The sequence below is a fragment of the Strigops habroptila genome, chromosome Z, assembly GCF_004027225.2.
Source record: "Strigops habroptila isolate Jane chromosome Z, bStrHab1.2.pri, whole genome shotgun sequence".
NCBI classification, from domain to species: domain Eukaryota; kingdom Metazoa; phylum Chordata; class Aves; order Psittaciformes; family Psittacidae; genus Strigops; species Strigops habroptila.
The window spans coordinates 41,257,431-41,283,886 of NC_044302.2; the positions used below are offsets into that span (position 1 = coordinate 41,257,431).

The 26,456-nt window shown below is 40.9% G+C and overlaps 1 protein-coding gene across 10 annotated transcripts in view; it reads left to right on the plus strand.

Moving 5' to 3' along the window:
- Positions 1-26,456, plus strand: part of SEMA6A (semaphorin 6A) — a 118,382-nt gene that overhangs the window by 64,163 nt on the left and 27,763 nt on the right. For 7 of the 10 annotated variants that reach the window (XM_030469697.2, XM_030469692.1, XM_030469701.1 and 4 more), the window contains 12 exons: positions 1,740-1,830; positions 5,051-5,170; positions 6,232-6,320; positions 7,204-7,421; positions 10,241-10,372; positions 13,159-13,314; positions 14,718-14,894; positions 15,610-15,750; positions 15,864-15,944; positions 17,914-17,972; positions 19,808-19,828; positions 19,961-20,011. In XM_030469697.2, the coding sequence (XP_030325557.1) occupies positions 1,740-1,830; positions 5,051-5,170; positions 6,232-6,320; positions 7,204-7,421; positions 10,241-10,372; positions 13,159-13,314; positions 14,718-14,894; positions 15,610-15,750; positions 15,864-15,944; positions 17,914-17,972; positions 19,808-19,828; positions 19,961-20,011 (1,336 nt within the window). The remainder of the gene's footprint in view (positions 1-1,739; positions 1,831-5,050; positions 5,171-6,231; positions 6,321-7,203; positions 7,422-10,240; positions 10,373-13,158; positions 13,315-14,717; positions 14,895-15,609; positions 15,751-15,863; positions 15,945-17,913; positions 17,973-19,807; positions 19,829-19,960; positions 20,012-26,456) is intronic. The other 3 variants (XM_030469700.2, XM_030469699.1, XM_030469703.1) reach the window with 1 other exon arrangement.

A 26,456-nucleotide genomic window follows, 5' to 3' on the forward strand; every position in this document is an offset into this window, starting at 1 on the left:
TTTGCTGTGACTGCTGCTCTTCCATGCTTTTTCTGCAGTGCTGCTTTACCTTGTTTAGCCACTGTGATGGCTATAGTTCTAGGAAACACGAAAGAGAAGTTCAGAGTAGTCTTTTCTTTCCATCTGAGAAGAAAGAATCAAATTTGAATAAAAATACAAGCCTGTGTAGTGGTAATTGTGTGGTGCAGATTGCTTTGTTAACAGCCCTTTCTTCTTTTCTTGCATCCTGCTCCTAGCATGCAATGTAGTTTCTCGTTCTCAATGCTGTATTTAGTCTTCCAGAACAGTTTGTAATTTTTTAGCTCTTAATGCAATTAGTGGAGCTAACAAATCTCAACCAGACCCCTTGCTAGAAAGCTGTGTTTTAATACAGCTACAGATTTCCTTGGCATCCTGATGGGAGGGATATAAATGGCCCTCCTTACCCTTACTGCAGACATCTCATTCACTGTGACGCATGGCCCCTGCACACTGCTTCACCTGTTGCTGAGCTGCAGGGTCTGGATAGTGGTACCTCTGGGAGTCAGCAAAGGTGCCTCCAACACCTGCCCTGGTCTTTCCTCCATGTATTTCTGCATTATATGGAGAGAGAACTAAAGTTGTGCCAAGCAGAAAACAGGGCTATTCCTCCACCCTGCCAGTGGCAGTCTGGATGAGCCTGGGGTGTGGGGCTTGGTGAACCAAAAGTTGCTCAGGACTCTAACTAGTTTCCTTCCACTATCACGTGAAATGCCTTCTAGTCCTTGAATAAACACAACTAATTCCCTTCAGGGTGGGTTTTAACAGGAAGGATACATGACAGAAAACAAATGGTAACCACTGGAGGACTTGGGTGCTATAACATGCGAGCTAAAAGTTGATTGGAGTAGTTGATGGTGCTGGGTGGGTTATTTTTCATGCTCTGTGAATTTGTATTGTATGTGATTTGTACAATATGAGCTGATGAAGTTACTTGAATATGCTAGAAAGATTCTTATTCCCAAAATACGATAGTATAAGAATCTTAAAGAGGTAAGAGCTGTACCTTTCCCCCGTAGTTCACTAAACCCTGTCGAATTTAGTGTAAAGTTGACCTGTACATTTGTATTATTATCAGTGCTCAGGGTGAATTTATTTCCCAGGAGTTACACTTAAGCCTCAGATTTTACAATTCCCGCACAGATTAATTCTTGCCTGACAGTAAGAGGATTTCTCCATGACACAGACTCAACTGATAGAGTAAGACTTGAAGAGCATCCTTTTGAGTGTGCAAATCAAGGAGGAGAGCACCACTGTTGAGACTAGAGCAGAAGGATCTCTGGGCTTTGTGGAGAAAAATGCACACACAGATAATTGGCCTAGTGTTGTTTCTTCTGACTGCTGCGGCTTGCAGTCTTTTCTGTGTATAAGAGCGCTTGTGTTGGATCACTGTTGAGGATAAATTTTGAATCCTTGCCAGAACCACAGGCCACATAGCCTGCTACAGTTCAACAGGAAGCTTGTGTACAGATAAAATATATACTGAAGACTTTTGTAAAATGTGTTGGGGTAAGAGTGATTAGCTCCAAAAGAATGCCTTACTGGATGCACTTTTTCCAGGTTGATTTTATTTAACACCATGATTTTTGTCGGGTTTTTAACTCATAGTAAGAACATAGTTAGAGAAAGTACCTTCCTCCCTGCCCAGAAAAGAAGAATCACTGTCACAAACTGGGTAAGAAGTTTTTTCTCTCTCTAAGGAGCTCCCTTTCATTTTTCAGATGGATACCCTGGAAGTTCTGGGAGATGAATTCAGTGGGATGGCCAGGTGCCCCTATGATGCAAAGCATGCCAATGTTGCGTTGTTTGCAGGTAAAGTGACACAGATAAACATTTTCTTTCTGTCCTGCAGCCCAGGCTTGCCATAGCACTCTGTCTCTTGAGTCCAGAATGTGAAAATCTAAGAAGTGGCAAAGGGAGTCAATAATGACTGAAAATAAGGGGCATAAGGAAATCACTTGCACAGAAGCCTTCCCTTCTCTGGGATTAACTTCACTATCATAAACACTGCCTGAAGCCTCAGTTTCCTTATTCAATATTTCAGTATTTCCTGGATTTGTGATACTATTATGCCAGACCAGTGTGAGGCACCATTTCTGGCTGCATCCAGCTTCTGTAGAAGTCAAGGAAAGTCAGGGCTTATGTGAACTTTAATGAGAGGTGGGAAGGACATGGCAGGGGGGTTAGAACTAGATGATCTTAAGGTCCTTTCCAACCTTAGCTATTCTATGATTCTATTACTGTGAGAGTGATGAGGCACTGGAACAGGTTGCGCAAGGAAGTTGTGAATATTCCATCCCTCGCAGTGTTCAAGGCCAGGTTGGAGGGAGTCTTGGGTGACATGGTTTAGTGTGAGGTGTCCCTGCCCATGGCAAGGGGGTTGGAACTAGATGATAAGTTCCTTTCCAACCCTAACTATTCTATGATTCTTGACATGCTCTTTAACAACTCTAAACTTAAGTTAAACCTCATAATAAAAGGAAGTTAGGTAATGTTCTGTGATTTGCCCTTTTCTAGATCTAGAAGGAAAGAGAAGGTGGTTTTATTTTAAAGCAGAAAACATCTCAGTGTGGTGTTACCAGCTGTTGCAGACAACAAAGAGAAATGTGTTGGTTAATAAAGAATTATGCTGGGTGCAGCAGAATACAGTTAACTCTGATTTCTACTATAATAGTTAAGAAAAGTGAGTGATTATTAATGGAGTTGATTTGGGCTGTTGATTGTGTGGTATTTTTGTACCTCTCTTCATGAAGTCCTGATTAAATTGTTTCTTTATTGAACTTCTCTTCGTGTGAACCATACTGATCTTTTCTTAGATTTGCCTGTAAAGTAGGTGGTGAAGGTAATACCAAAGTCAGACATGATAATGTCAGTCCTCTTCAGCAGGTATGATACTAGAAAGCAGAGCTTGGGTGCCCACATGGAAATACTTTAGCTATTCCTCTGAAGATTTAAGAGTGTGCGAGTATTTCAGCCACTCTCAATTGAGTCTGTGGCTGAAGAGCTGTAGTAAGCACTACTGTGTTTGAGGTGGCATCATCTGCCTCAGAAAGGAGAGATTTTATAGCAATTATTTTTTATTTTTTTTTTTACTCTCTAATGTGTAAACAAATGGGTCCTTTTGTTTCAAAATGGTGATGATGATAATGGTGGTAGTATGTAGTTTGTTAGTTACAGTCAAAAGAACATAAAATAGAAATTCTCTGATTGTAGCAGGTAATTCATAAACCATGGAAAGAGACACCTTCAGAGAAAGATTTATCCCATGTGTCTCAGTCCCTATCCTTAGGGCAGTCTGAACGACCTTTCAGAAGAGCACTTCTCACAGTACTGGCCAAGAAAGCGTTTATGACCAACTTACTGTAACATTTACTTTACATGCAGCTGAAGTTTGGTAAGATGACTCCCAGCCTGTTGCTGAAGAAGTCCTCGCAGTATTTGAAAATAAAAAGAATATTTATAGAAATGATCATGCTCTTTCATGATGATTCAGGATAAATGTGATACTGTTCAAATACATTCTTGTAGAATATACCCTGTAAATCTGCTGGCTTCAGAAAATCACTATTTTATATGCCATACATATTGATACTCATGGTAACTTTTTGGAGTACAGTGAAAAGCTGTTTCAGAGCAGTTTAGGGCACTAATCCAGCTCATCTGAGTCTGTTGGGTGCACTTACATGAATATGGCTCTTCTTGCAGCCTGTGGCTATTATAGCTGACATGCACAAATTATAATTGGTCACATGGTCTTCAGGAACTTGGCAGGAAAAAAAAAAAGTGTGATTATGTTATTATGAGTTCAGACATCCATATCTAAACAATTCCACTTTTTATTCTGTTTTAAAATCATTTTTACTATCTGCTTTTTTTTGTAATTATTTTTTTCTGTTTTGCTAAGAGAAAAAGACCATTTTTAAATAGCCAAATAATGATGGGAAATATGGGGACTCAGAACAAAGAGTATAGTCCTGCTAATAAAAAGAGAGTCTGATTTTTGAATCTTGAGCTGAAATAAAGCTTTGTCTGTAAGTGCAATGAGGAGATTTGACCAATAGCAGCCTCTCTGCTTTCTGCTGAGTATGTCCTCAGTGCTGGTGACTTCAAGGCCCAGCACGCAACATATTCTCTGTCAAAAGCAATGGAGGCCATTCTGATTTTTATATAGACACAACAGAGTTGTGTCCTCATGCTGCAATGCTTGTGCTCCTACCAGACATCATGTTCCATCATGTTTTCATGTGTTTTACGTGTTTCACATATGAAAACAACCCTGTACAATTACCATAACCCGCAAACTGATTAGACAACAAACGTAATTTTAAAATGTTGGATTTAATGCTTTTACTTTCTAACAGGTTTGCATTTTTTTGTTGTCCTTGGCGTGCCATTTTTTAGACCCTTTTCATTGCTTGTCCTTCAGTTATTTAAGAGAGAGGAATGCATAATTCATGCAGAAAATGCCTAAAACGTATTTTAGATAAGAAACATAGGTAGGCAGTCCTCCTCCATCTCTTTGCATCCCCGTTTCGCCTGGCCTCTCTCTGTGCATGCTGTTTAATTTTTTGCTAGTGATCTTTGGCAGAGGAAGAGTGCTCTCAAAGGGAGATATTTGCATAAGTGTCAATTAGCTGCAGTCCGGAAGACCTGTCTGGCTTGCCCTCCCGGTTAAAACTAACAGTTCTGTCACTGTTCCCCATATTTGTTTTGCTCACAAACGTAGGCAGAATTTATGAGCATTGAACCAGAAGCACGTGCAGGGAAACCGGACACGGTATGACTTACCTAAGCTGGAGAAAAATCACCCGATAAGGTTTCTTCTTCCACATCATTCCTCTGAAATAACAGTTTTAAAAATTAGTGACATGCTTGTTCAGTGCTCACTCCCCTTTACCTAGCTGAATTTTTTCCCTTCATGTTCCTAAGAAGATTGCGATGATACTGTTTGCACCATCTCATTTGACTGATGAGAGAAACCAATTGCATTATTTCTAATGTGCCTCTTGTTTCTTCTTTCCTTCCTCCCCAGAGGGAAAGCTGTATTCTGCTACAGTGACCGACTTCCTTGCAATAGATGCAGTCATATACCGGAGCCTTGGAGACAGCCCAACTCTGCGGACAGTTAAACATGACTCAAAGTGGTTGAAAGGTAGATAAACAAACAAAACGAAAAAAGCAGCATCCCTGATGAGAGTCTTCTATTCCTGACAGACCTCTCTGTCATTTCATTTCACCACCGCTTTCTGGCAGAAAGAAGCAACTAGATTACATCTCATACTTGTACTGATCTGTTTATCTCTCTCCTTCTTCTCCTGACCCCAAGTTACTGGACCTGACAGAAACTGTGAGCAGGGTAGATCACAACATATATTCCAGCAAACTTTGCAAGCTGAAATCCATCAGCTTACAGCTGTTGGATGTAAAGGTTGAAACTTGCAGATCTAGGTGTGCTTGGACTGTGTTTGAAAACATTCTTGCCCCAGGAGTGTGTTAGGTAACAGTCAAGGCTTCATGAAGCATTGAGGGTTTGTCCTGGAACATTAAGATTCATCAATGAAAATAAAATTATGGGAATATTGCATAAAGCCTTTCTTTTATAGTTCTTACAGACTGTACAGCTGCCATTGAGTTAGGCAATTTCTGTGCTCTAAATGCCCTCATTGTTAAGAATGGTGCTGTTTAGCTTCATGTAGGCGTTATGAATAGTTAGCATTTGGAATGATTTTAACAGTGAGCAAAGCAATAGTTTGAAGTCCTTTTCTATGCACAGAAATGTTTTGCCAGGTGTTGACTTTAGCTGTCACACTTTGCTTGCTGCTACAGACACGTGTCAGCAGAAACAGTTACACAGTTTGTTTTTCCCTACGCACACAGCCTGCATGCCATGAAGAGCACTGCTTGGACCCCTCAGGTGTACCACTATATATATATTGCCTCTTTACGTTTCCTCATACTCCACGGAGGGCAGACGTATTAGTGGCAAACACTTACATACCTTTCAGCGATGTTGGCACAGACTTGTCCCCAGCTGTCCTGTCCCCAGACAGCGATTCTGCTGCAGTGGTGATGTTGCTAGTTCTGGAAACTGAACAAACTTGCCTAATGCAGGCATTTCACCTTTGGGTGTTTAGTGTGAATGTATTTGGCTTCTCTTTGCATGCTGTATGCTGTACACGCTGCCTAAATAGGATGTCTTGGGTTTTTTCCTAGAACCATACTTTGTCCAGGCAGTGGACTATGGCAATTACATTTACTTCTTCTTCCGAGAAATAGCAGTGGAGTACAACAGCATGGGAAAGGTAAGGGCAAAAACATTGCCTTGAATGACTTTGTCAGATTCAGGAGGAGGAAAACATATGCTATTCTTGGACCAATGCTGTTAGGAGTGACCTTGAAATGAGAACCATAAATCATAATGACAAGGTCTTCATTTTGAGAAGATTCCTATCGCTTAAGCCAAAAGGTTGGTAGGAGTGAAACATTTCACTGCCTTGAAAAGAAACAGGGTGGTTTCTTACAGTGATGGTGTATGCTGGAATCTCTTTTCTAAAATCATAAGAAGAACAAGGCAAATGTAGTTAGTTCAGTTTAGTAGGAATTCGTTAAATTTCCAAAGCAGGGAGATATTTTTCTTTAAGAAACCTGAATTGGAGTGCTGAATAAACAGGGGCAGGCATTCTGTGCTCTGACATTCTGCAAAGAATAATTAAACACTCTCTGTATTTTTGCTAATTTCACAATAGCTTTCTGACTAAGCAGTCAGAAGAGCTGACCAAGGTCACAAAGGTGGAGGGCAGGAATAAAAACCCAGCGAGATCTGCATAGGTTTTAAGTGCTGAAAACACAAGAGTCAGAGCAAGCAGCGTGAGTTACAGGGATTGTGAATATAAACTCTGCTTTTGTTTGGGGAAATAGAAAGCTAAGCAGTCTGCATGGAAATGAGTTTTATATGGGTTGAGGACAGATCTCCTGAAGGATTTATGGCAACATAGTGAATGCTACAGCCTTATCTTTTATAGCACGCTGTTCCAAAGCTGAATTTTTCTCTGTTTCTTCTTTGTCACAGATTATGGAAACGTGGTATTAAATTAAGCACCTTGTTGTAAAAGCAGAATTCCAACAAAATCTTTAGTTCAAACAAACGTTTCATTTTCTCCATTATTTTTGCTCTACTTCTTCTAGGTAGTTTTCCCAAGGGTGGCTCAGGTTTGCAAAAATGACATGGGAGGATCTCAGAGAGTGCTGGAAAAACAGTGGACTTCCTTTCTCAAGGCTCGTTTGAACTGCTCAGTTCCTGGCGATTCGCACTTCTACTTTAACATACTCCAGGCAGTTACAGATGTTATCCATTTCAATGGTCGGGACGTTGTTTTAGCAACCTTCTCCACTCCATATAATAGGTAATAAGCACAATAACCTTTTACCTTCTGCTTTGTTCATGTTTTGCTTTTCACTGCAGTTTCTTTTTACTTTATGAAGATACAAGAAATGATTGCTCATACAATGTAATTATTATTTACCACGTGCATACCAGTAGTTCGTGTTTCATTTTGAGATACCCTGGTATTGCTTACTGCATTTTATATCTGATAACTTAGAGCAGCTTTCAGCCGTTTACTATCTGGACATGTTCCTTGGTCATACTTTCCTATACATGGGAATAATTTAGACCAGCCACCAAGAAGTTTTGCAGAATGTTATTCCAAAGAGAAAACATGATTATCATTTTTCTCACAAAGAAAGGACTGGGCCTGTCCTGTTTATATCTAAACCCCCAAGAGCCATGTTAGTACTCCTTCCCTTTATTTCATGTATCCCTACTGAGTCTTGCGTTTTCTCCTGGGACAGCCAAGAATCTAAGCTGTCCTGCTGGCTGAGGCAGAGGGTCCCCACAACACCTGAATTTCATTGTTCGTGTGGTTCCGAAAGCACCAGTTCATCTGCAGAGAATTTATTGCCATTACACATTATACTGTGCTTCTCCAGAAGTTATTAGAAGAGTAACTGTATCTAATTATTGAGGTCTCCCAGAGTAGTTAAAAAAATAGTAGCACTCTAATTAAAAAATATATTGCTATTTCACAGAGTAATGTTTGAGCTGAAAGGGGAACTTTATTGCTGAAATTCCCCTGGTTTTGCTGTACACTCGCCATGTCTTTTAAAGCCTGACCTCAGTGAGGTCATGCACAGAACTGACTTCAAATGAGAGTAAGCCCAGGCCTGTGATGCGTAATTGCTGCTTTTGACATCAAAACGCTAGGAACTGCAATGGAATAATTATGCCACCAATAGGGAATACAGAATTAAATTAAGATGATCTCTTTTTATGCAAACTGGCTTAATAAAAACAAGTGAACAAACAAAGATTCAGCATCAATAAATAGGCTGTATCTTGATATTATCTCAAAACTGAAATTGTCCTCCCACTCTGCTAGTATTTCCTGTGGTGTGTTGTGAATAATACTTTTCCCTGCATTTAAAATCTAAGGACTTGGTGTTAAAATCAAGCTACTATTTTATAGGCCCCATTTTTTGTCAGATATTGAAAGGTGCATAGGTTTGGAGACACGTCATTAACAGACCTGCCTCTGACAGGGACAGATCTCTCTCATTCCTCCCCTGCTGAGGAAAAGCTGCAACAAATATCTTTGATCATTGGAACAAAGCTTCCGCTAGGGTGAGCTGGAAGAGATTCCCCAGTCTAATCTAAGGTCACCCAGGGCCGGAGCTAGTGACAGGGTTGTAGTCCAGTGGTTGGGCAATGGCTTGGCTGTGACACACAGTACTCCATCCTTTTGGCATTATCACATTGTAGACATGCAAAATGCCATCCTCAAGAGTGAAAGCTGTTGCAGTCTTCTCAATCCATCCATCACCGTGTAGTTATGGGTTGAGCACACTTCTCAGAGCTTTTAGTTCTTTACAGCACATCTTAAGACTTTAGGGTTCTTTTTTGTTTAGGGCTTAATTCAACAAAGTGCGAAGTCTTCTAACTGGAGTGGGTCTTGAGGTGTCTTTTAGGGTGAGGCCCTGTGTGTGGCCAAATAGATCCTTGGCCAACTCTTACATCAGTATATGTGTGGCTGCCTCCTTTTAAAACTTCTCCTGTGTAGTATTACATTAATATAGAGCTTTGAAGCTTCTTTCCATATAAAACACAATCTGTGGAGATCAAAGACTAATACTGTCTCCCTACTTCTTGTTTCCTTCAGTAATAATAATTTTGAAACCTTCTGATTTTTAAACACTTATTTTTCTATCAATTTATATACCTTTATGAATTCAGTTTTATTCTCTGTAGCAGTATTATAGTTCCTACATTTTTTTTTGGTATGTAATATCCTAGTAGCTAAAAGCAATATTGAAAGCCTCAGCCAGCTGGATTCATGCTATTCACCTGATAAAATCAAGCAGTGAAAGTCAGACACAAATACAGTAGTTCGTGTGTAAAAAAATGAAAGGTGGGTAAATGAATAATTCGTGCTTCCAAGTGACTGACCATGAGAAACTCCTGAGCCTTTTAGAAAGTATGTGGGTAAGGATGTAATTAGGTTTAGGAAGTTGCATGCAAATAATCAAAAAGCTGAAATTTACAGCTTTATGATCTAAAAATAAAATTGAATTTGCTTCTATAAGCTCTTTACACCTCATTGAGTTAAGCAAATTCCTGAGCATAATTAACTCCTTTCTTCTGGGAAAACTTGGAGTTCAGGCTGTGGGAGGATGGAATAATAATGTGTAAATGCCAGGTCAGTGGCACGTTGCATCATTCTCCCAGTTTGATCAACACCAACTTCTGAACTTTCTGCAGTGTATTTTTGAGCCATGACGGGGACTGTGAGAATTAATACCGAGAGATGTTGTGACTTACAAGAACTTTAATTTTCAATTAGTGGGCTCTGAATAAGACTGGCTATCGCTCCTGATGCACTGCCAGTGGCACCCAGAGTCTCATAGATTTTTTCCTTTCCTCAGGATTGTTGCAGTTGCTTCTTACCGTAGAGGATTTGAAACAAATTGTTCTGGCAGGAGCTGTCTGCTGATTGGTGTATTTCAGGTTTTTCCATGGGGCTGGCTTTTCCTGTCAATACTCAGAGGTTACAGAGTTCAGGATTGAGTTGCCTGTGACAGGAAGTCCTCTATACAGCATGTTTTTCACTCAAGATCTTATGCATAACTGCAGAACCAGTAACAGTTTCTGGGAAATGTCACTTTGCAGCATCCCCGGCTCTGCAGTCTGTGCCTATGACATGCTTGACATTGCCAATGTATTTACTGGGAGGTTCAAAGAACAAAAGTCTCCAGACTCAACGTGGACACCAGTTCCTGACGAACGAGTGCCCAAGCCCAGGTATGTTTCATGTATGGTGACGTTGTTCTGTTCCTGCACACAAAACAGAGGGGTTTGATAATTTGAACAGCCTTGTAAGGTGCAGATACAATTGAAAATATTGAAATAGAAGTTGAGTTGCATTTGTATCTAAGGTATGTGAGTGAGAATTTCCACTTAAGCAAGATTTGTGTAACATAAATCAAGCCAACGTCAGATCCACTTGGTCAGAATAATCTATCATGAGTGGTGTGTGTTACACACCTGTTGCAAATTGGTATAAGATATAATGGATATATCTTATTACAAAGCCTCCACCAGTTCTGTGGTTTGCTGTTCTGCAGCTAACATGCAATTAATGTGGCACAGAGGAAGCATCATGGGGAGAAGAAACCAGCATTTCGTCAAAATGGAGATCCAGTTAACCTCATTCCTCCTATGAGTTGTTTTCCCTGCTTCCACTTCCAGCCTGTTTGCATGTGGCTCCTCTGTTACACTCTCTTTGTATTTCCGACAAGCTCTCATTTTGTACAGGTTGCTGTTGACAGCCACTTGTTAACTCATTTACACCAGTGGCATTTTGCTCTGAGAATATGATATGAATGTAGATGAAGCAAATTCATTTATCTCAGTTAAGCTCTACCACTTTAATGTATGTTTTATATTGCTTGGGACATCTTAAATAACTTCAGAAAAAAAAATTATCTGAAGCTCTGTGGCGGCAACTGAGTTTCTGCCTAAATCCGAATTTGGCCGATCATGTTTCAGAGTTGCTGAGTATAGTATTCCTGTGCTGTCTTTATTCTGAAGCTGTCACTCAAGAGAAGAGCCTGGAGGTGACTGGAAAATCTGTTAACTTCTGTGTCTGTTTTCAGTCTGAGCCTTAGTAAGGCACCTGCAAGCACTGCTGCTGGATTTTCTTCTCCTTTTTGCAACAATTCATTGACACGATGGGCTCCCTTGATAGTGCAAGGCTGCACGAGGGCTCCAAGGTCATTTCTTTGGAACTTACTCAGAGAATATTGGCAGGGAAGGGAGAAAGGAGAGAGAAATCTTCTCTTTTGGTGGAAGGAAGAAGAGAGCACTGCATTAAGAGTTTGTAGAATAAGCCAATAGCAAGCTAACGGTTACGATGAAAACAGGAAAATACAGCTCCTTCTTAGCCACTAGTGAAGTGGTGAACACTGTTTCATGTAACATTTGACCATAAATCTGCTTAATAGAAATAATCATTACTTATAACTCCTGTTGAAATGCATGAGAGGCAAAAGACACCTTTGAAATAACATGATTTTTATTTGGGTATCTCCGTATGGTGCAGAAACATTAATGCTGCTATTGATCCTAACATTTCTAAGAACCATACTGGAGCATTCCAGGGGACTCCCTTCCCTTTTTGGCTAAGATGCACAGCAGGGTTTACTTTTTTTTATGTTTATTCAATTAAACCAGTTTTGAGATTAAAGAGCAGGATTAATCCTATCATGTAATTAGGATTTACGAGGAAATAGGCCTCCAGATTAGGTATACAAAAACGACAGGGACCATGGTGCCAAAAGACATAGGCTGCTCCCTAGAGTTCTCTGGGAATGTCACCTTATGAATCAGTGCCCTGGCAATGGCTGGTGATGCCCTTGGTTTCTCCTTCTCTCCCTCTATTGCTAATTTTATATGCAGTTACAAGACAACCAAAATATTTTGGATACAAAAAGATCAACCACAGAGTCCCTACATGAAGTGTTCATTGTGCAGCTGTGTGGGACCAGACCCACTGACCTAGCTAATCCCCTTCAGTGCTATGCTACCTTCCTACATAACATTTAGATACCTAAGGTTTGAATACTTTTCTAAATCTATGTGACAGATATGGCAGGACCACTCTATATTTTGTTCAAGTTGGCATTATTCCATTGATGATAGCAGCTCTAGCCACACCAAAGCAGATGAAAACTGGACACTGCAGCATATTTATGAGTGGGTAGTCCATCTTTTATCTTCCCATCTCAGAATGGCTGCAAGGCTTGAAGAATCATAATGCTCTATGAAATGGGATAAAATGTACCTTTTGTTGGAGAAAATAACCCACAAAATATTAGTAGGTGAATCATTTTGCTTTGTCCTGTGTAGAGATGATCTCTCCAGGAAGGAAGATTAAGTTACCTGTGAAGAGCAGGGTGGATTTTAGGAATAGAGTGAGCAGATTTGCATTTAAGTTGTCAAAGAATATTTAGGTAACGTTTCAGTGAAAGCCCTGGATGTGTTACCATATTGAAATCATCTCATCCAAATTGAAAGAGGGTAAAACCTATGTTTACATGGATGCTTATTGGGTTGTCTTCTCCAATAATCCACTTTCTACAAGACAGGACTGAAAGCGACATTCTTTCACATATGCTAAAAAGATCAGCTTCCTTCTGTATGTTAAGGACTGCCTTTATTCCAGGAAAGAGCAGTCAACTAGGATAGTTACAGATCAGAAAGCCCCTTGTGTCAGTGGGCAGCATCAAACTATGCACACATGCAGTGATTATGTTCCATGTGAGTGGATGAACTACAAACTGCGCGTGTCACACTCCTGCTGAAGAAATTTGTCTTTGTGCTTCTAGGTGACATTAAGTCCTTTTGAGTGGAGGATATAGCAGGATTTTAAGCTTTCCCTGAGGGGCTGAACAAGTACATCAGACTTCTCAACCCCCCATTTAAATCCTTGTAATGCACATCAGATTTCACTGAGGGCCTCATTACAAAAGGAGATTTGCAGCAGGCATCAAATAAGTGTTCTGGCTTTACCTTCTTGTTTTATTTAGGCCTGGTTGCTGTGCTGGCTCGACATTGTTAGAAAAATATGTAACCTCTAACGAGTTCCCGGATGATACTCTGAACTTCATCAAAACACATCCTCTGATGGACGAGGCTGTACCTTCCATTGTCAATCGACCCTGGTTCCTGAGAACAATGGTCAGGTACATATCTCTTGTGCTCATTGTAGCTGTCAAGTTGTGCTGATAGTCTTGCTCAGAATACTCTTAAACTCTGTAAACATCCTTGGTGTGCTGGGTATGAATCCAAGTAGGAATGATGGCAGCACTGAGCAGATGCTGCAGAACTCCGTGAGCAACTTTCAAGATAAGAAAAAACCTCAGTCCTTTCCAACCACACTGTGCTGAAACTGGATCTTGGAGAAAATGCTGTGAGTGGAAGGCTGACCCCGCCTGTTGGCTTGTGGGTCAAGTGTTTGAGACAGCTCGGTAGAAAACTTTGGGCAAGGATCAGCAGACAGCCCAGGGATATGTACACAGGATACAAACATGTCTGCCAGGATATGTTCACAGGATATGAAGATGTCTGTTGGGTTGTGTACTGGTATGTTTTAATGTTTACAGAAGTGTACAGGCAGAAGTAATCACATAATCTGTATCCTTTCTGTGGCAACAAGAGAAAAATAATAATGAAGGGATTTGAACAAAGACTCATAAATCAGCAAGCCTCAAGTACACCATCCCCTTCCTATCAAATACATTCCCACTTTTTGCTGTGGTCACTATACTACTTATCTACCCTCCAACTGTGAACAGAATAGAGTGACTAACTTTTGCCTATTTTCCTCTCTCCCTCTGTACAAAGGTAGAGTTCTGTGCCGGGCGCTGTTTAGCTTTGGAAAGGTGTGACTTAGTTCTAGTAATGTATCGTCTGTCAGGTTTTTCTGTCAGGTTCTATGCCTCCAACCAAAGGTGAGAGCAGCAAGCCCTGCAGAACACTTTCCTTTGATCACCAGTACCAGATAACTGGTATCAAGTCATCAGTACTTGGTTTCAACAAACTGTGTCATCCTAAGATTCAGTATCATCTCAGCACCGAACTCACTTAGTGGCAGTTGTGTGATTATTTTTAGTGAGGAAAAAGGCATTGTAGCATCTCACTATTGCACTGACGCAGCTTTTCCTGCCAAGAAAGTTGGATGTAGATCAGTTATCATTATTGTTGCTTTTAATGTGACAGAGCTTGAAATTAATAAAGAAAATTTGGCTGCGCTGATTTTCATTCTCTGACTGAAAACCTCACCAGGCCAGTACTTTGCTTTTGACTGGAGGATAATTCCTAAATGGCCCCATTAGCTTTCTGCAAATACTTGTTTTAGCTGTTGGACACATGGACTTGCAGGCAAACACACAAAAATGCCCCACCATTTGGGGAGCCAAACTGGTACTGTCTGTGTTGACTTATAGGGTTATTCAGCTAGGAAAAGTGCTTAAATATGTTACATGGTTGCTAGAAGGCTACCATGCAGTTCTCTGAAATGGCAAATATAATAAAATAAATGGCAATCTAATCCCAAGTGGTGCAAAATGCTGTGTTGTTATTCTAGATACCGCCTGACCAAAATTGCTGTGGACTCCGCTGCTGGGCCATATCAGAACTACACCGTGGTTTTCCTGGGATCAGAGAAGGGAATCATCCTGAAGTTCTTGGCACGGACAGGAAACAGTGGTTTCCTAAATGACAGCCTTTTCCTGGAGGAGATGAACATTTACAATCCTGAAAAGTATGTATCATCTGATTCTTTGTACTTGTGTATAGGTGACTTTGAACTTCCGATTTCCCAGAGTAGGTTGTCCCATGAAAAGGGAAATGGTTAGAGTAGCCAAGTTTTTTGAGTAATTTTAAATTGTTTGAGGAGGGTATATCTACTTATCAGTCTCTACATTGCAATAAGACTTTTTTTCCCAGTATGTGTAGAAAATAGCCCATTCTATGCAGCAGTTGCTGGATAATTAAAAGTGAATTCTGCAAAGGAAGATTAATTTTCTAATCCTATTAAAAAAAAACTGATTCCTCTCCAAATAACTCAACAACCAGCAAGCTGCTCTCCAAGGAAAATTTCCTGCATTTCAACCTTCCTGAAATATGCCTAAGGGGGCTTTGAAGTGGGCCATAATCATGCTGAAATTTCAGCTACTTTGAGTGCTGGAGAAGAATAAACAAAAGTATGAAAGGCCCTTCAGAAAGCTTGTCTGGTGTGCCATCTCTCTCCACTTCTTATTCCTCTGTCCCATGTATTTTTAATACTCATTTTTATGTGTATCAGTGGTTCTAGTGGCTATTGTGTGTTGTTTTCCTTGTCTTATTCAATTCTGCCATTCTTGGGTTGTTTTGCAGGAGTTTTTTGGGTTGATTTGTTTTATTTTTTGACTTGAGGAATCATTAGCTTTTCATTTGGTTTCGCAGCAGAACTAATTTGAAACTTCATTTTGAATCAGGTGCAGCTACGACGGCGTGGAGGACAAGCGCATCGTGGGCATGCAGCTTGACAAGCCCAGCAGCGCCCTATATGTTGCCTTCTCCACCTGTGTCATCAAGGTTCCCCTGGGACGTTGTGAGCGTCATGGCAAATGCAAAAAGTACATGTTTTACTGGTGGCTGTCAGTACGTGCTTTCTTGGGGCAGCAGGCCCCAAGGGGAAGGGAAAGGCAGGAGTACTCCTGAATGCCACCTTGTGCTTTTCTTTCTCAAGGGCCTGCATAGCATCCAGAGACCCGTACTGCGGATGGATGAAGGAGAGCAGGGTGTGCACACAGCTGGTCCTTGGCTCCAAGTGAGTAAGGGCTCTGGCTGGACGGGACGTGAAGGTCTGGCAGTGGCGCCAGGCAGTCTTGGGCAGAGCTATGCGAAACATGGAGCTCTTAGGAAAGGAAAAATGTGGGAAGTATTTGTTTCTACCTTATTTGCATTCACCCCTGAAATGTCTTACAAATTTTTCTGATCTGAACACTCAGCTGATTGGTAACTGCCGAAAGAGGAGGAGGAAGAAAATAAAAGAGCTGTACTAAGGTTGTGTGTTATTGAAAGGAGGGAACTGGATGGGTATATCTGGACCAGCCCACGCTGGAGCCATCACAGCTGATTAAAGAGGCAATAGAATCCAAATTAAATTACTGAAGCAATTTGTCCACTGAAAACAAAACCAGTCCTTCTAATTTACTGTGCATTACTAAGAGGAATCAGAGCACAGTAAGAGCTTAAAGCACATTCAGAGAAGTGCTGGATCTCCCCTTGTTTAACAGTAGAATTTAATTATCTTACAATAATGAAAGTCTGTGAAGGTTTGTTTAAATATGGTTACTAAAGCCACCTTGCAGGGAGCTGATCCCCTTCAGAGATCTCATTTCTTGGCCAAGTCTGACACACCTCATGCTTGCCCACTCTAAGGTGCAGCTATACTTCCTGAGGGTAGTGATGCAAGTGTAGCACAACATCACACAACCTCAACAGCCCCACTGCTTGCCCCACTTAACCCTGCTCCTGTACAGGTCTTCAGTATATAATGGGTGAGTTACCATTCCTGTGCTTGTGTCTTGCTCTTAATTTCCTAATTCAACTCAAATTATTTTGTCCACCTGGGATGCTATACCTATATTTTTCTGTATATGCTTTACTGTGAGAGAGTGGACTGTTTCTGACTGGACGTTTGGTAGAATAATGTTAAAATGGACCTGTGTCCATATCAAGTTTTCTCAGTATTCCCAAAGTGCTTAAGTCTTTTTGCACTTTGATGGCATGTTGTAGGGAACTTACATACCTTACTCTAGAAGCAGCTTCCATGTTTATCAATAGATCCATAGAGATAGAGACAGTGCGACTTGCAGTCGTGCGTTCCAGGGGCGAGCAAGGCAGGTTGCTCTCCATCCAGTGCATAACACTTAGGAAGGGGATCCAGCTCAGCCGAGAAGATGTCTAGTGAACTTGTAAACTAGCCAACAGTTAGCAGAGATGTTAGGTACCCTCCTGGAGTAGGTGACGCTTGAGGAGGAGTTTTAAGAACATGGAGCTGGGAATGAGGTGCCTGCAAGGATAATTATGCCTCAAGGGCAGGATCCTAACTAATGTAGACAAGGGCTTGTTTTGGATGTTTTCCAAGGCTCTTGTCATTCATCTTTAATTGTACAGGAAATTGGAAGAACAGCTTCACTAGTTATCCAAAATCACAGGCAGAGGTTAGGAGTGTAAATTGAGCATGCCAGCTAGAAAGTGTTTTGAGTGTTTTTCAAAACAGACCCTTGAGTTCAGTGGAATGCCATTTGTGGACTGGAACTTACATCTTGCATCCTCATCCAGCACAGTACCTAAGTGTCTGTTGAAACACAGGTTGTCTTCCCCCAGCCAGCACCTACCTAATGGGTGACCTTCCTTCTCATATCAAAGTATCAGTGCACCTTGTCTACTATATGGACAAGTTAAGGTAGTATCATAACTGCTCCTGATAATATTATTTGTTATAGAGTTAAGAGTTTAAAAAGTTTGAATCTGTTCACCTCCCTTGATGACAAGGCATACAGTGGATTTTTAAAAAGTAATAATAAAAAGAAACATTATCAGAAGACAAGAAATCATTAAGCAATGAGAAATAACTCTATGTTACAATTTTTCAGCCTTTTTGTGGAGGTTCCAAAGAAATGGCCAGTTTTATGGCAGGGCTTTATTTCAGTTGAACATTTGATAATTTCTTTCTGGTCACACCTGCAACTGTTTTTATTCATACTGTTTTGTATTTTTCTATTATTTAGACTGACATTTGAACAGGACATAGAACATGGCAATACAGATGGACTGGGTGACTGCCAAAGTAAGCATATCTTTTACCTTCTATTTACCATATGTCACAGCGTTCTTCTGAATGCCTCAAATCACCATTACCTGTTGGACATTCTTTGGTAGCAATATGTAAACCACAACAGGGACAGCAATGACAGCTAATGGTGCAGGTTAAGGAGAAGAATGGTTGTTTAAATGTATATAAGGAAAATTGCCCAGTTGGTGTGATTTATACAAACACTGGACTTCAAAGCAGTTACGTAGTGAGAAAACCTCAGTTCTAGGGGATATTGATTATAGCAATGACATAATGAATTGGGTGTTCGTTGTCTTTGTTACCCATGGTAGGTAGGTTGTTTATGTAGATGCACAAGAAGTGGCTTGGTTTCTTGATGTAGAATGTGACTCGTACTCATTCCCATGCAGGACAGGGAGACAGTGAAATATATCTTCAGCTTTGGATCCCGATCAAAAAGTGGCAACTACTTACTTTGTGAATCTTAGTGGATTTTACACACAGGCTGGACAACATAGTGGTATTAAGAGTCAGTCGCTACTGATCCTGCCTAAGAAATTTTAATGGTAAACCTTAGGTACTGACAGCTTGAGTTGGAAGCTTAAACACAGTCTTAAACATTTACATTTTGCATTGAGGTGCTTAAAAGTGTACAGCTTGCACTGCATGCAAAGAAACTTTGCATGCTGATTTCTCAACCTTCGGGAATACCAACATCTGTGTTCAGGGCAGCTCTTGTTCCGAATGTTCTTGTCAAGTGTAATTCTGAGCCATGAATATTATTTATAAACCTTATGAAATCAAGAATCACATTCTTTTCAGAGCAGTTTACACTGATGCCTGTATATGCAATAAAACTGCTGAAGCTGAGAAAGTAATGTACAGTGAGAGAGTCATTACTTTTTGGAATACAGAACAAAATAATGGAGAGCTAGAATGTGCCATAGGATACAGTACAGGCCAGCTGCTCTGGAGAAAGACAGAGCCTTCTCATGCCTTGTGCATCCTTTTTCAAGAGCCACTTAATAAGTGATCACTGTGCTTGGGGGAGTACAAGGATTCAGCCTCTGCGTGCCCTCCCTCCATCTCAGCTACACCTTCCTCTGCCTCTGCCCTAAGACAGGGTTATGTAGGCTGTCTCAAATTTATTTGAAGGAGGTGTACACATAGTCCCTCCTGTGCTCCCTGTTAGTGCTATTAGCACCAAAATCAGGTCAGTTCCCGGCTGGTGCAACTTTGCCCTTTCAGCCAGTTCTGCTTTCCTTGGGCAAATAGGTTAGACAAGAGTACAGTGTACCTAATATCAGTTAAATATAAAAGAAAGGTAGGAAATTGTTCAGGAACAGCACATTGTGCTCATGGAGAGACATCTGTTTCTGTGCAGAGAGCAACAAAGCCTATACCCTGTTTAAATCCCTCTTTAGCCCTGAATAATGCATTGAACCTTGACACTGCACAGTGGCAGATTTCACTCCCTGATAACCCAGCTGATCTTATTACTTCATGTGGTCTTGGGTCATTTGAGTTTTGTCCTCACTGACTCCTATTGCTGGCTGCATCACTTGTATTGCCTTGTGTTAGATAAGGACTTGATCTTGCAAAGATAGCCATGGCAGGGAGGACATCGGCCTTCCAGTGGATTTCCCTTGCACAGGGCTGGTCATGAACACTTTCAGAGCCAGACATTGTTTTCAGGTATGTCTGAATATTAGTTTTGCCTGGGTCATCAGGGTACTAATCACATACATAGAAGTATCAGCTGAAGGATAAAAGATTGTTAGCAGCAAACTAGTAAAAAAAAAAAAAAAGAGAGAAAAATAATTATTTTTCCCCTGTTATTTGTCTTTCAGATTCCTTCGTAGCCCTGAATGGTAAGGAAGTTCTTAGTTTCATTATTTACTGACAGCAAATCCATTTTGGAGGAATCACTTTTTACTAAAATCTGAAGTATTTTCATACTTTTGTTTTGCTTAATGTTTCTTCCCAATTTATTTTGTTCATAGACATCTCAACTGCTTCACCTGATCATGAAATGTCTTACGACACAGTGTATGGTCAGTTTATGGGTGTTTTTAAAAATTCCTCCAGATCCTTGTCTTAGCTAGTAGTTTCTGTACTCAAGTAGTCATTACCCTTTTGTGCTTGGTTTTGAGGGCCTGATTCACTAATCACAACTAGAATAAAGTCATACCTCTTGATTTTCAATCCGTCTTTTCTTGTCTTCCCTCAAAACTGTCTCCATTGAATTGAAGTAAGAGATGGCCTGTTTTAATGGCTTACGAGCGGACATTAAGAGCATGCTTCATCTGGGACACTCAGAAAAAGGAACACTTGGGTACAGTGGTGCATCCTACCTATTTGCCAGGAAAAACAAGATAGCAGCTCACGTCCCACTCATGACTCGTCATGAGGCTGGCGGCATGACTACTGCAGCAGACAGTCAGAGGTACCTCAGGGAAAGGGGCAGAACTGTCCCTGGATTACAGAAAGATCTCTCAGAAGGAAAATTAACCTGTTAACCACGTGAGCTGAGACTGGGTTATGCCTTGAGTCCTTCAGGGCACTGATAGGGTGAGTCATTTCTGTTACCCATGCTTACAGTATCTGGTCTGTAAAAAAAAAAAGGGATTCGCATAGCAAATTAAATTACCTGAGCTGAAGAGGAGCATTTCTGCAAGCCTGGAGTAGCAGTTTCCCATGAGGCAGCTGTTAATCTGTGCTCATAGTGCTTTCCACTACTTTGTTCTGTATATTTGGAAGTGGATTACTCTGGTACTTGGAGTGCAGAATAAACGTCTTCATGAGGAATTATTGCAGAATAAATAATCACTTTAAATTCAAATCTAGACCTATATTGCAGTAGTTTGTCTTTATATACATCCTGCACACAGACAAGTACTCACAAGCTAAGAGGATATGTGATATCGCTCCCAGTGAAGTAATGGCAAATTTCCGTATGGAATGGGAGCTTGCTTTTAAAGTTGCTTTCAGGCTGTAAAAGGCTAGCAGTTCAGCAGAGGTAGGGCAAATCCACCATATGTTTGGCTGAATGTAGCAAGAGGTAGGTTAGTGTGCAGTTGCCACGAACATTTAATAGATCCTTTCATCGCGTGTCTGCAAAACATGTAGGTACAAACCAGAACCAATGACAGCTCAATACAGCAGAATATAAATAACTGGACGCACAATAATGCTGTTCAGCATTTTTAAAAATAAAATCAAATTCCCCATGTTCTTTATTACCAGGAAATGGAAAATGTGCAGGTGAAACTTGTTTGAAAGCATGATAATGAAAACCAGTGAAGGGAATGTACAAAATCAAAGACAAATTGAGACTTCATAAGGTGTGGAAGACTCATGGTTTCATCTGCATATACAGCTTGTACTTTCTTTCATTTGAAAATTGTATTTCCAATGCACAAAAGAGTAATTAAAGAATAGTAATAATTATAATCCGTACTGCTGAATGTAAAGATAAAGAAAATGGCCTTTGCATAGTGCTGATGTGCCAGAAATATTCTAGGTTTCCTGCTTCTAAGCACATTTGTAGGCTGAACAGTCACATCTTTGGGGCTGTGGTTGTTGATCCCATCAGCTACCATATTAGTAGGGACTTTAGCAAAAGCTGGTATTTTAATATGACCAGGAAATCTGAAAAGTTATTCAAGTGAGCAGCAGAGTGAAAAAAGCTGGGGGTATAGCTAATAAAAGAGAGTCCATTTTACTGTCCAGGCATGTCAAGCCCAAAGACAGACTCCAGCAATTAACCCAGCTCTTTGGGTAGGGCTCTACTGCCAGATGCAGTGGAGAAATGCTGACCCAACATTAACATTGGTTCCCATTCATGCCCTGTCTTTCACAGATGATTTCACTGACCCTCCTCAGGTACATCCTGATAACGTGGTCTCTAGGAAAGTCAGCTCTTCTTTTTATGGGTTTGGTGAAAATACCTGTTCTGATATTATTGCAGTTATTTTTTTCACCTACCATGGCAAAACATGAAAGAGAATGTGCTAGTCACCTCTATTGATCTTCCACATAAGGAAGTGTATAAAATTATAGCATGAGGTAGTAAACCAGTCTCAGTAAACATGCTCACCTTTGGTACCTGTAATGACTGCTCTGAGTCTTTTTCTTGAGAAAACGAAAATTTTATGAGTGGTGCATTTTTATGTTATTAAGTACAGTTAAATGCAAATGATACTTCTTAATAGATTAAACCTCAGAATGCTGGGATATACCAGCATAGCAACAAGTGAATGCTCAGGGTGCTTTTGGACCCAGTAGGCTAAATGTGTGTAAAGGCACTTGAAACACCATTTGCAAAAGAAGTCATAAGGCCTTGATTCCCTTGATTTACTTCACTGTAAATCAGTTCACTTCAACAGACTTAGTCCCGATCTGTAGCAGTATGAATGAAAGGAGAATCAAGCCTTTAATCTTTGTATTCTTGGCACCAGCCTCCTTCTGAATTTGGCAAGTGGGCTTCCTTTTCTGGGGCAGTCTCATGCGATGGGTTGTAAACAAGTAAAGCGCAAAGTCCACACAGGTGACTGCTCAAGTGCATCCCTTTTGACACCCAAGGAGAAGATAGCAGGCTGAAGGTCTGGCCGCAGAATGTCAGAGAGAAATGATGCAAGAACCACATTTTTAAACAAGGAGATTAGGCTAGATTCTTCTGCAAAATTTTAAGCAGCTTCAATTACCTTTGGAAATATCAATTCTTAGTGAATTGGGCCCTTATTTTACCCCCTAGACATAGTCCTTTCTCCCTCTGTAGTATTGATTTAGCCTTTCCTTCTAATTGTCTGATTAGGTTGCTATTGCTGTTAATAGGATAGTGTGCAGACATCTTAACCTCTGAGATCCTAATGACTTGCACATATTAGAGCAACTATCAAATACGTATTGAATACCTGTCTTTGTTTTAAACCTGAAAAAAACCTCCTTATATTTTACAAGTACACTTCAGAACGAGCTATAGTTAACAGAAGTGCAGCCCTTCTGAGTCATTATCCATGCCTGTAGACACTAAGTGCTTTTACTCTCCTTCTGTTACTTGATTACAGCACTCCAAATGAAAAGTTTTTGCAAATAATGGAAGCACGTAAACCAGTTGGGTTGTTTTTTTTTTAAGAGTGTCTATTTTGATTTTTACATGTTTGCTTTAAACACAGAAGTTTGAAAAGCACTGTCTCTGCAGGTTTTCAGGTGGTTTGTTTTAAAACAAAGGCAGAATTGTTTTTTAGATGTTTAGGTATTAACCAATATTAACATAGAGGTAATGGACATACCTCAAAATTTTAAAGCTTTTTTAAATTGCAGGAAAGCTTATTTACACAGGTAAAAATGGTACAATGGAAAAAAAAGGCTCGCTACATGTTGCAAACTATACGACACATTGTAAAGGTTTAATAATGGCTGTGTGTGAAAGGGCCAGGACTGCATTGCCAGCCACTTCAGTCTTTTCTCTGTTTATGAGAGAAACTTGACTAGCTCACGCATTTGTGGTGCCACTCTGCTCAGAGGTGAAGTTCACCCAGCGGTACTGGCTGTTCTGGCACTTACAGGACACAGTGATTCTGCTTACAGGAGCAGCCACTGTCCAGTAGTAAGTGTTTGCAGAATACAGCTCTAACACAAGTGGGACAGGCTATTAAGGTCTAATCTGCTCCTGCCTTGCTTCCTCAAAGTCAAGTGGAAGGAAGTTTGTCTTGATTAGGTGTGGAAGGTTGTTTCTCAGTGTGTACTAGACTAACATATTAGTAACAGAGTGAATAGACTGATTTCTTGTGTTTGCGTGAAACCCTTCTTTACCTAATGACCATCTGGTACACATTAGTATCCTCACAAAGCCTTAGCTTTCCATTATGAAGAAGTTCTCTGTGTATTTGCAGCATATGGTCCAGGAAATCTTTTTCTTCCTTTTTTTTTCCCCCCCCAGAAAATGTGTCCCTTTGGCATATATTTCCTCTAGATTACTGTGTTAAGAAATGTTTTTCTTTAACCATACTTATGGCTTTTCCTTAGAATTCCCTCTTTAAGCACACCTAAAGTGGAGGTGTCTGGACAAAGATATATATGAGTATATAAATGCACATCAAGCATGGGCATAAAATACAATTGCTACTTGGCAAGATTTTCTTCTCTTTTACCTTCTTATCAAGCTATGACTAATTGCTTTCCTGTGTTGAGTGCAGCACTTTTTGTAGGCTGACCAATATGGTACACATAATTGTGGTTGCTGAATGGGGTATTAACTTGGAGACTTGGAGAACCCCATGAATACTGGCACTGTGGTTTTGTCCTCAGGGAAAAGCAGACATAGAAATCTCATTATTTCCATTTTCTGGCCTGTTCTCTGTCCAGTTATTTCTCTTATTTTTTGGGGATGAGCACAGGAGTTAAGAAGCGTAAAATGGTGCAGGGTTGAACTCTTCCATGCTCCAGCATATTCTTGCTTCAAGAGGGCATGTCTTTTCAGTTGCTGTACCTCTACCTGTCCTTTTGGAAATAGGCAGCCCTGCTGCAGGACTGCTGCAGAGCAGGCAGCACGTTCGGGTCAGAGTGTATCAATCACCCATCTAAATGTGTTACCAATGCTCCCGGCCATGCTATGGCTTATGGAAACCTTTTAGAAGTGGATAATGTTTGGCTTCTCTTCTCTATTTGAGCAACATTAAAAGCTCTTCAACAAAATACAGCCTCTAATTTGTCGTGCTAAAGAAAGATGGCTAGGAGAAACCACAGTACCTATCATGAGAGGTAAAAAATAATCCAGTGCCCTTGTCAGCATAAGCCTTCAGCCTGAGGTCCAGAGCTAAATTGTGTTAATGATTAGCTGCAGTAGCCAAAGGTTGGCTTTGTGGTGAGAATACTGTGAATTTGACCAATTTTCTTTGCTAAGTACACCAGTTACAGGAGTTAGTTATGTCTATGTTCTATGCAAAACACTGTCCAAAGTACTGCTATATATAATTGTGTGCAGTAAATCAAAAGGGCTCCTCAAAAATATACAGAGGTGCAGACATTTTCTTCCTGTAAGATCATTAATATTCAGCAGGACTTCTTTAAATCATAGCAGCATCTTAACAGAAGTTGCAGCCTTTTTGCTGGCTTCGTCAGTGGTTCAACCTCATGAAGCTGATTGAAGAGAAGGGTAAAACAAAGCACATGGCTGCCTCAAAAAGCTTGGGAGCATTGGTGGCCAACATTTAGATTTTTGATTGAGGAAGTGGAACTGGGGACCTAGGTTCATCAGCTCTCTCTTGTGCTTTTGAGAGCTGGGTCTGGATGGCTTTAGCAGACCTTTTTGAGATGCAACTTCCAAAAGCTTTGTGCTTATCCAGTGACTGTTTAAAATAAACTACAGAAGCACAGTCTCTACCTGCCCAGCTCTGTGCCTTCTCCATGAGGATTTGAGTTTGAGCTCCTTGTGTTGCTCTGTCTCTGCCCCAGTGAGTTTCAAATTATTTTTCTGAGCAGTGAAACAATGTCAAGAGAAGGAGCAGGGAGAGGGTCACTGCTTGGGCAGTCTGTAGCCTGGTGATTGGACTCCTCTCCAAGGAGTCACATCTAAGGAAGGAAAATTAATTTGCTGGGCTGTTAAAAAGAAGGCAGGAGAAAGGAGGGCTGCTCTCAGTCTGCCCGGTGTTACCTGAAGAGTAAGAGTTATCTGCCATTCTGTCTTGTGAATAATCCACTTGTGTTACTTTGTGTTTGAGCATGTTTCAGAAACCCCTCCTTTGATAGTGTCTTTCGGGAAGGTAGGAAAGGGAAGTTACTCCACATCAAATTAACTAGACCCAGAGCTCCTTGAGTCTCACTGAAAATAATTCATTTGGAAGCGTGTGCCAGAAGGGAACTTTCAGATACATGTGCGGTTTTGAGGTCAAAATGTTGTGGTATGGATGGAGTTTCAGTGCCCCCAACGCAACAGCGACAGAGCAGCCCAAGCCACTGGGAAGTCCAGGTTGAAGCCATCTTTCAGTGATGGTAGACTCCAAGCACTCCAAGCATTTTGGGTGCTGACATACTTCTCAGGATCCAGCAGCGAAGAACATGTGAGCCTACACACACGGCTCTGCCAAGCCAAATCGCTGATAAAACTGTGTGGTGTTTCCACACAGCAGGGCATGTCCTATGGATGTGCTGTTTGTTGGGATATATATGATGGGCGAGGAACTCCTCAGCCTTATTCAGGACAACAGTAACAATGTCTAGAGTACCTGTAATGGAAAAAAGGCATGCGAGACCTCTGTCCAGCAGCTGCTGGAGTTGCTGGTTCTGGGCAGGTCCATGTAGTCAAACGTTATCTTCACTGTCTCTCTGAGCAAAAATGATGTTCGGCTTCATGCTTATCTCAGGGCCAGTTGGGTCTGTGAGCTCAGACAGGGCCAAGGGCAAGGGTGCATGTGGGTGCAAGCAGCTGCTGGGCCCTGCACATCTCCCATCCGGAGGGCAATGCTGCAGCACAAGCACGCTGTTGCCAGGCAGCCC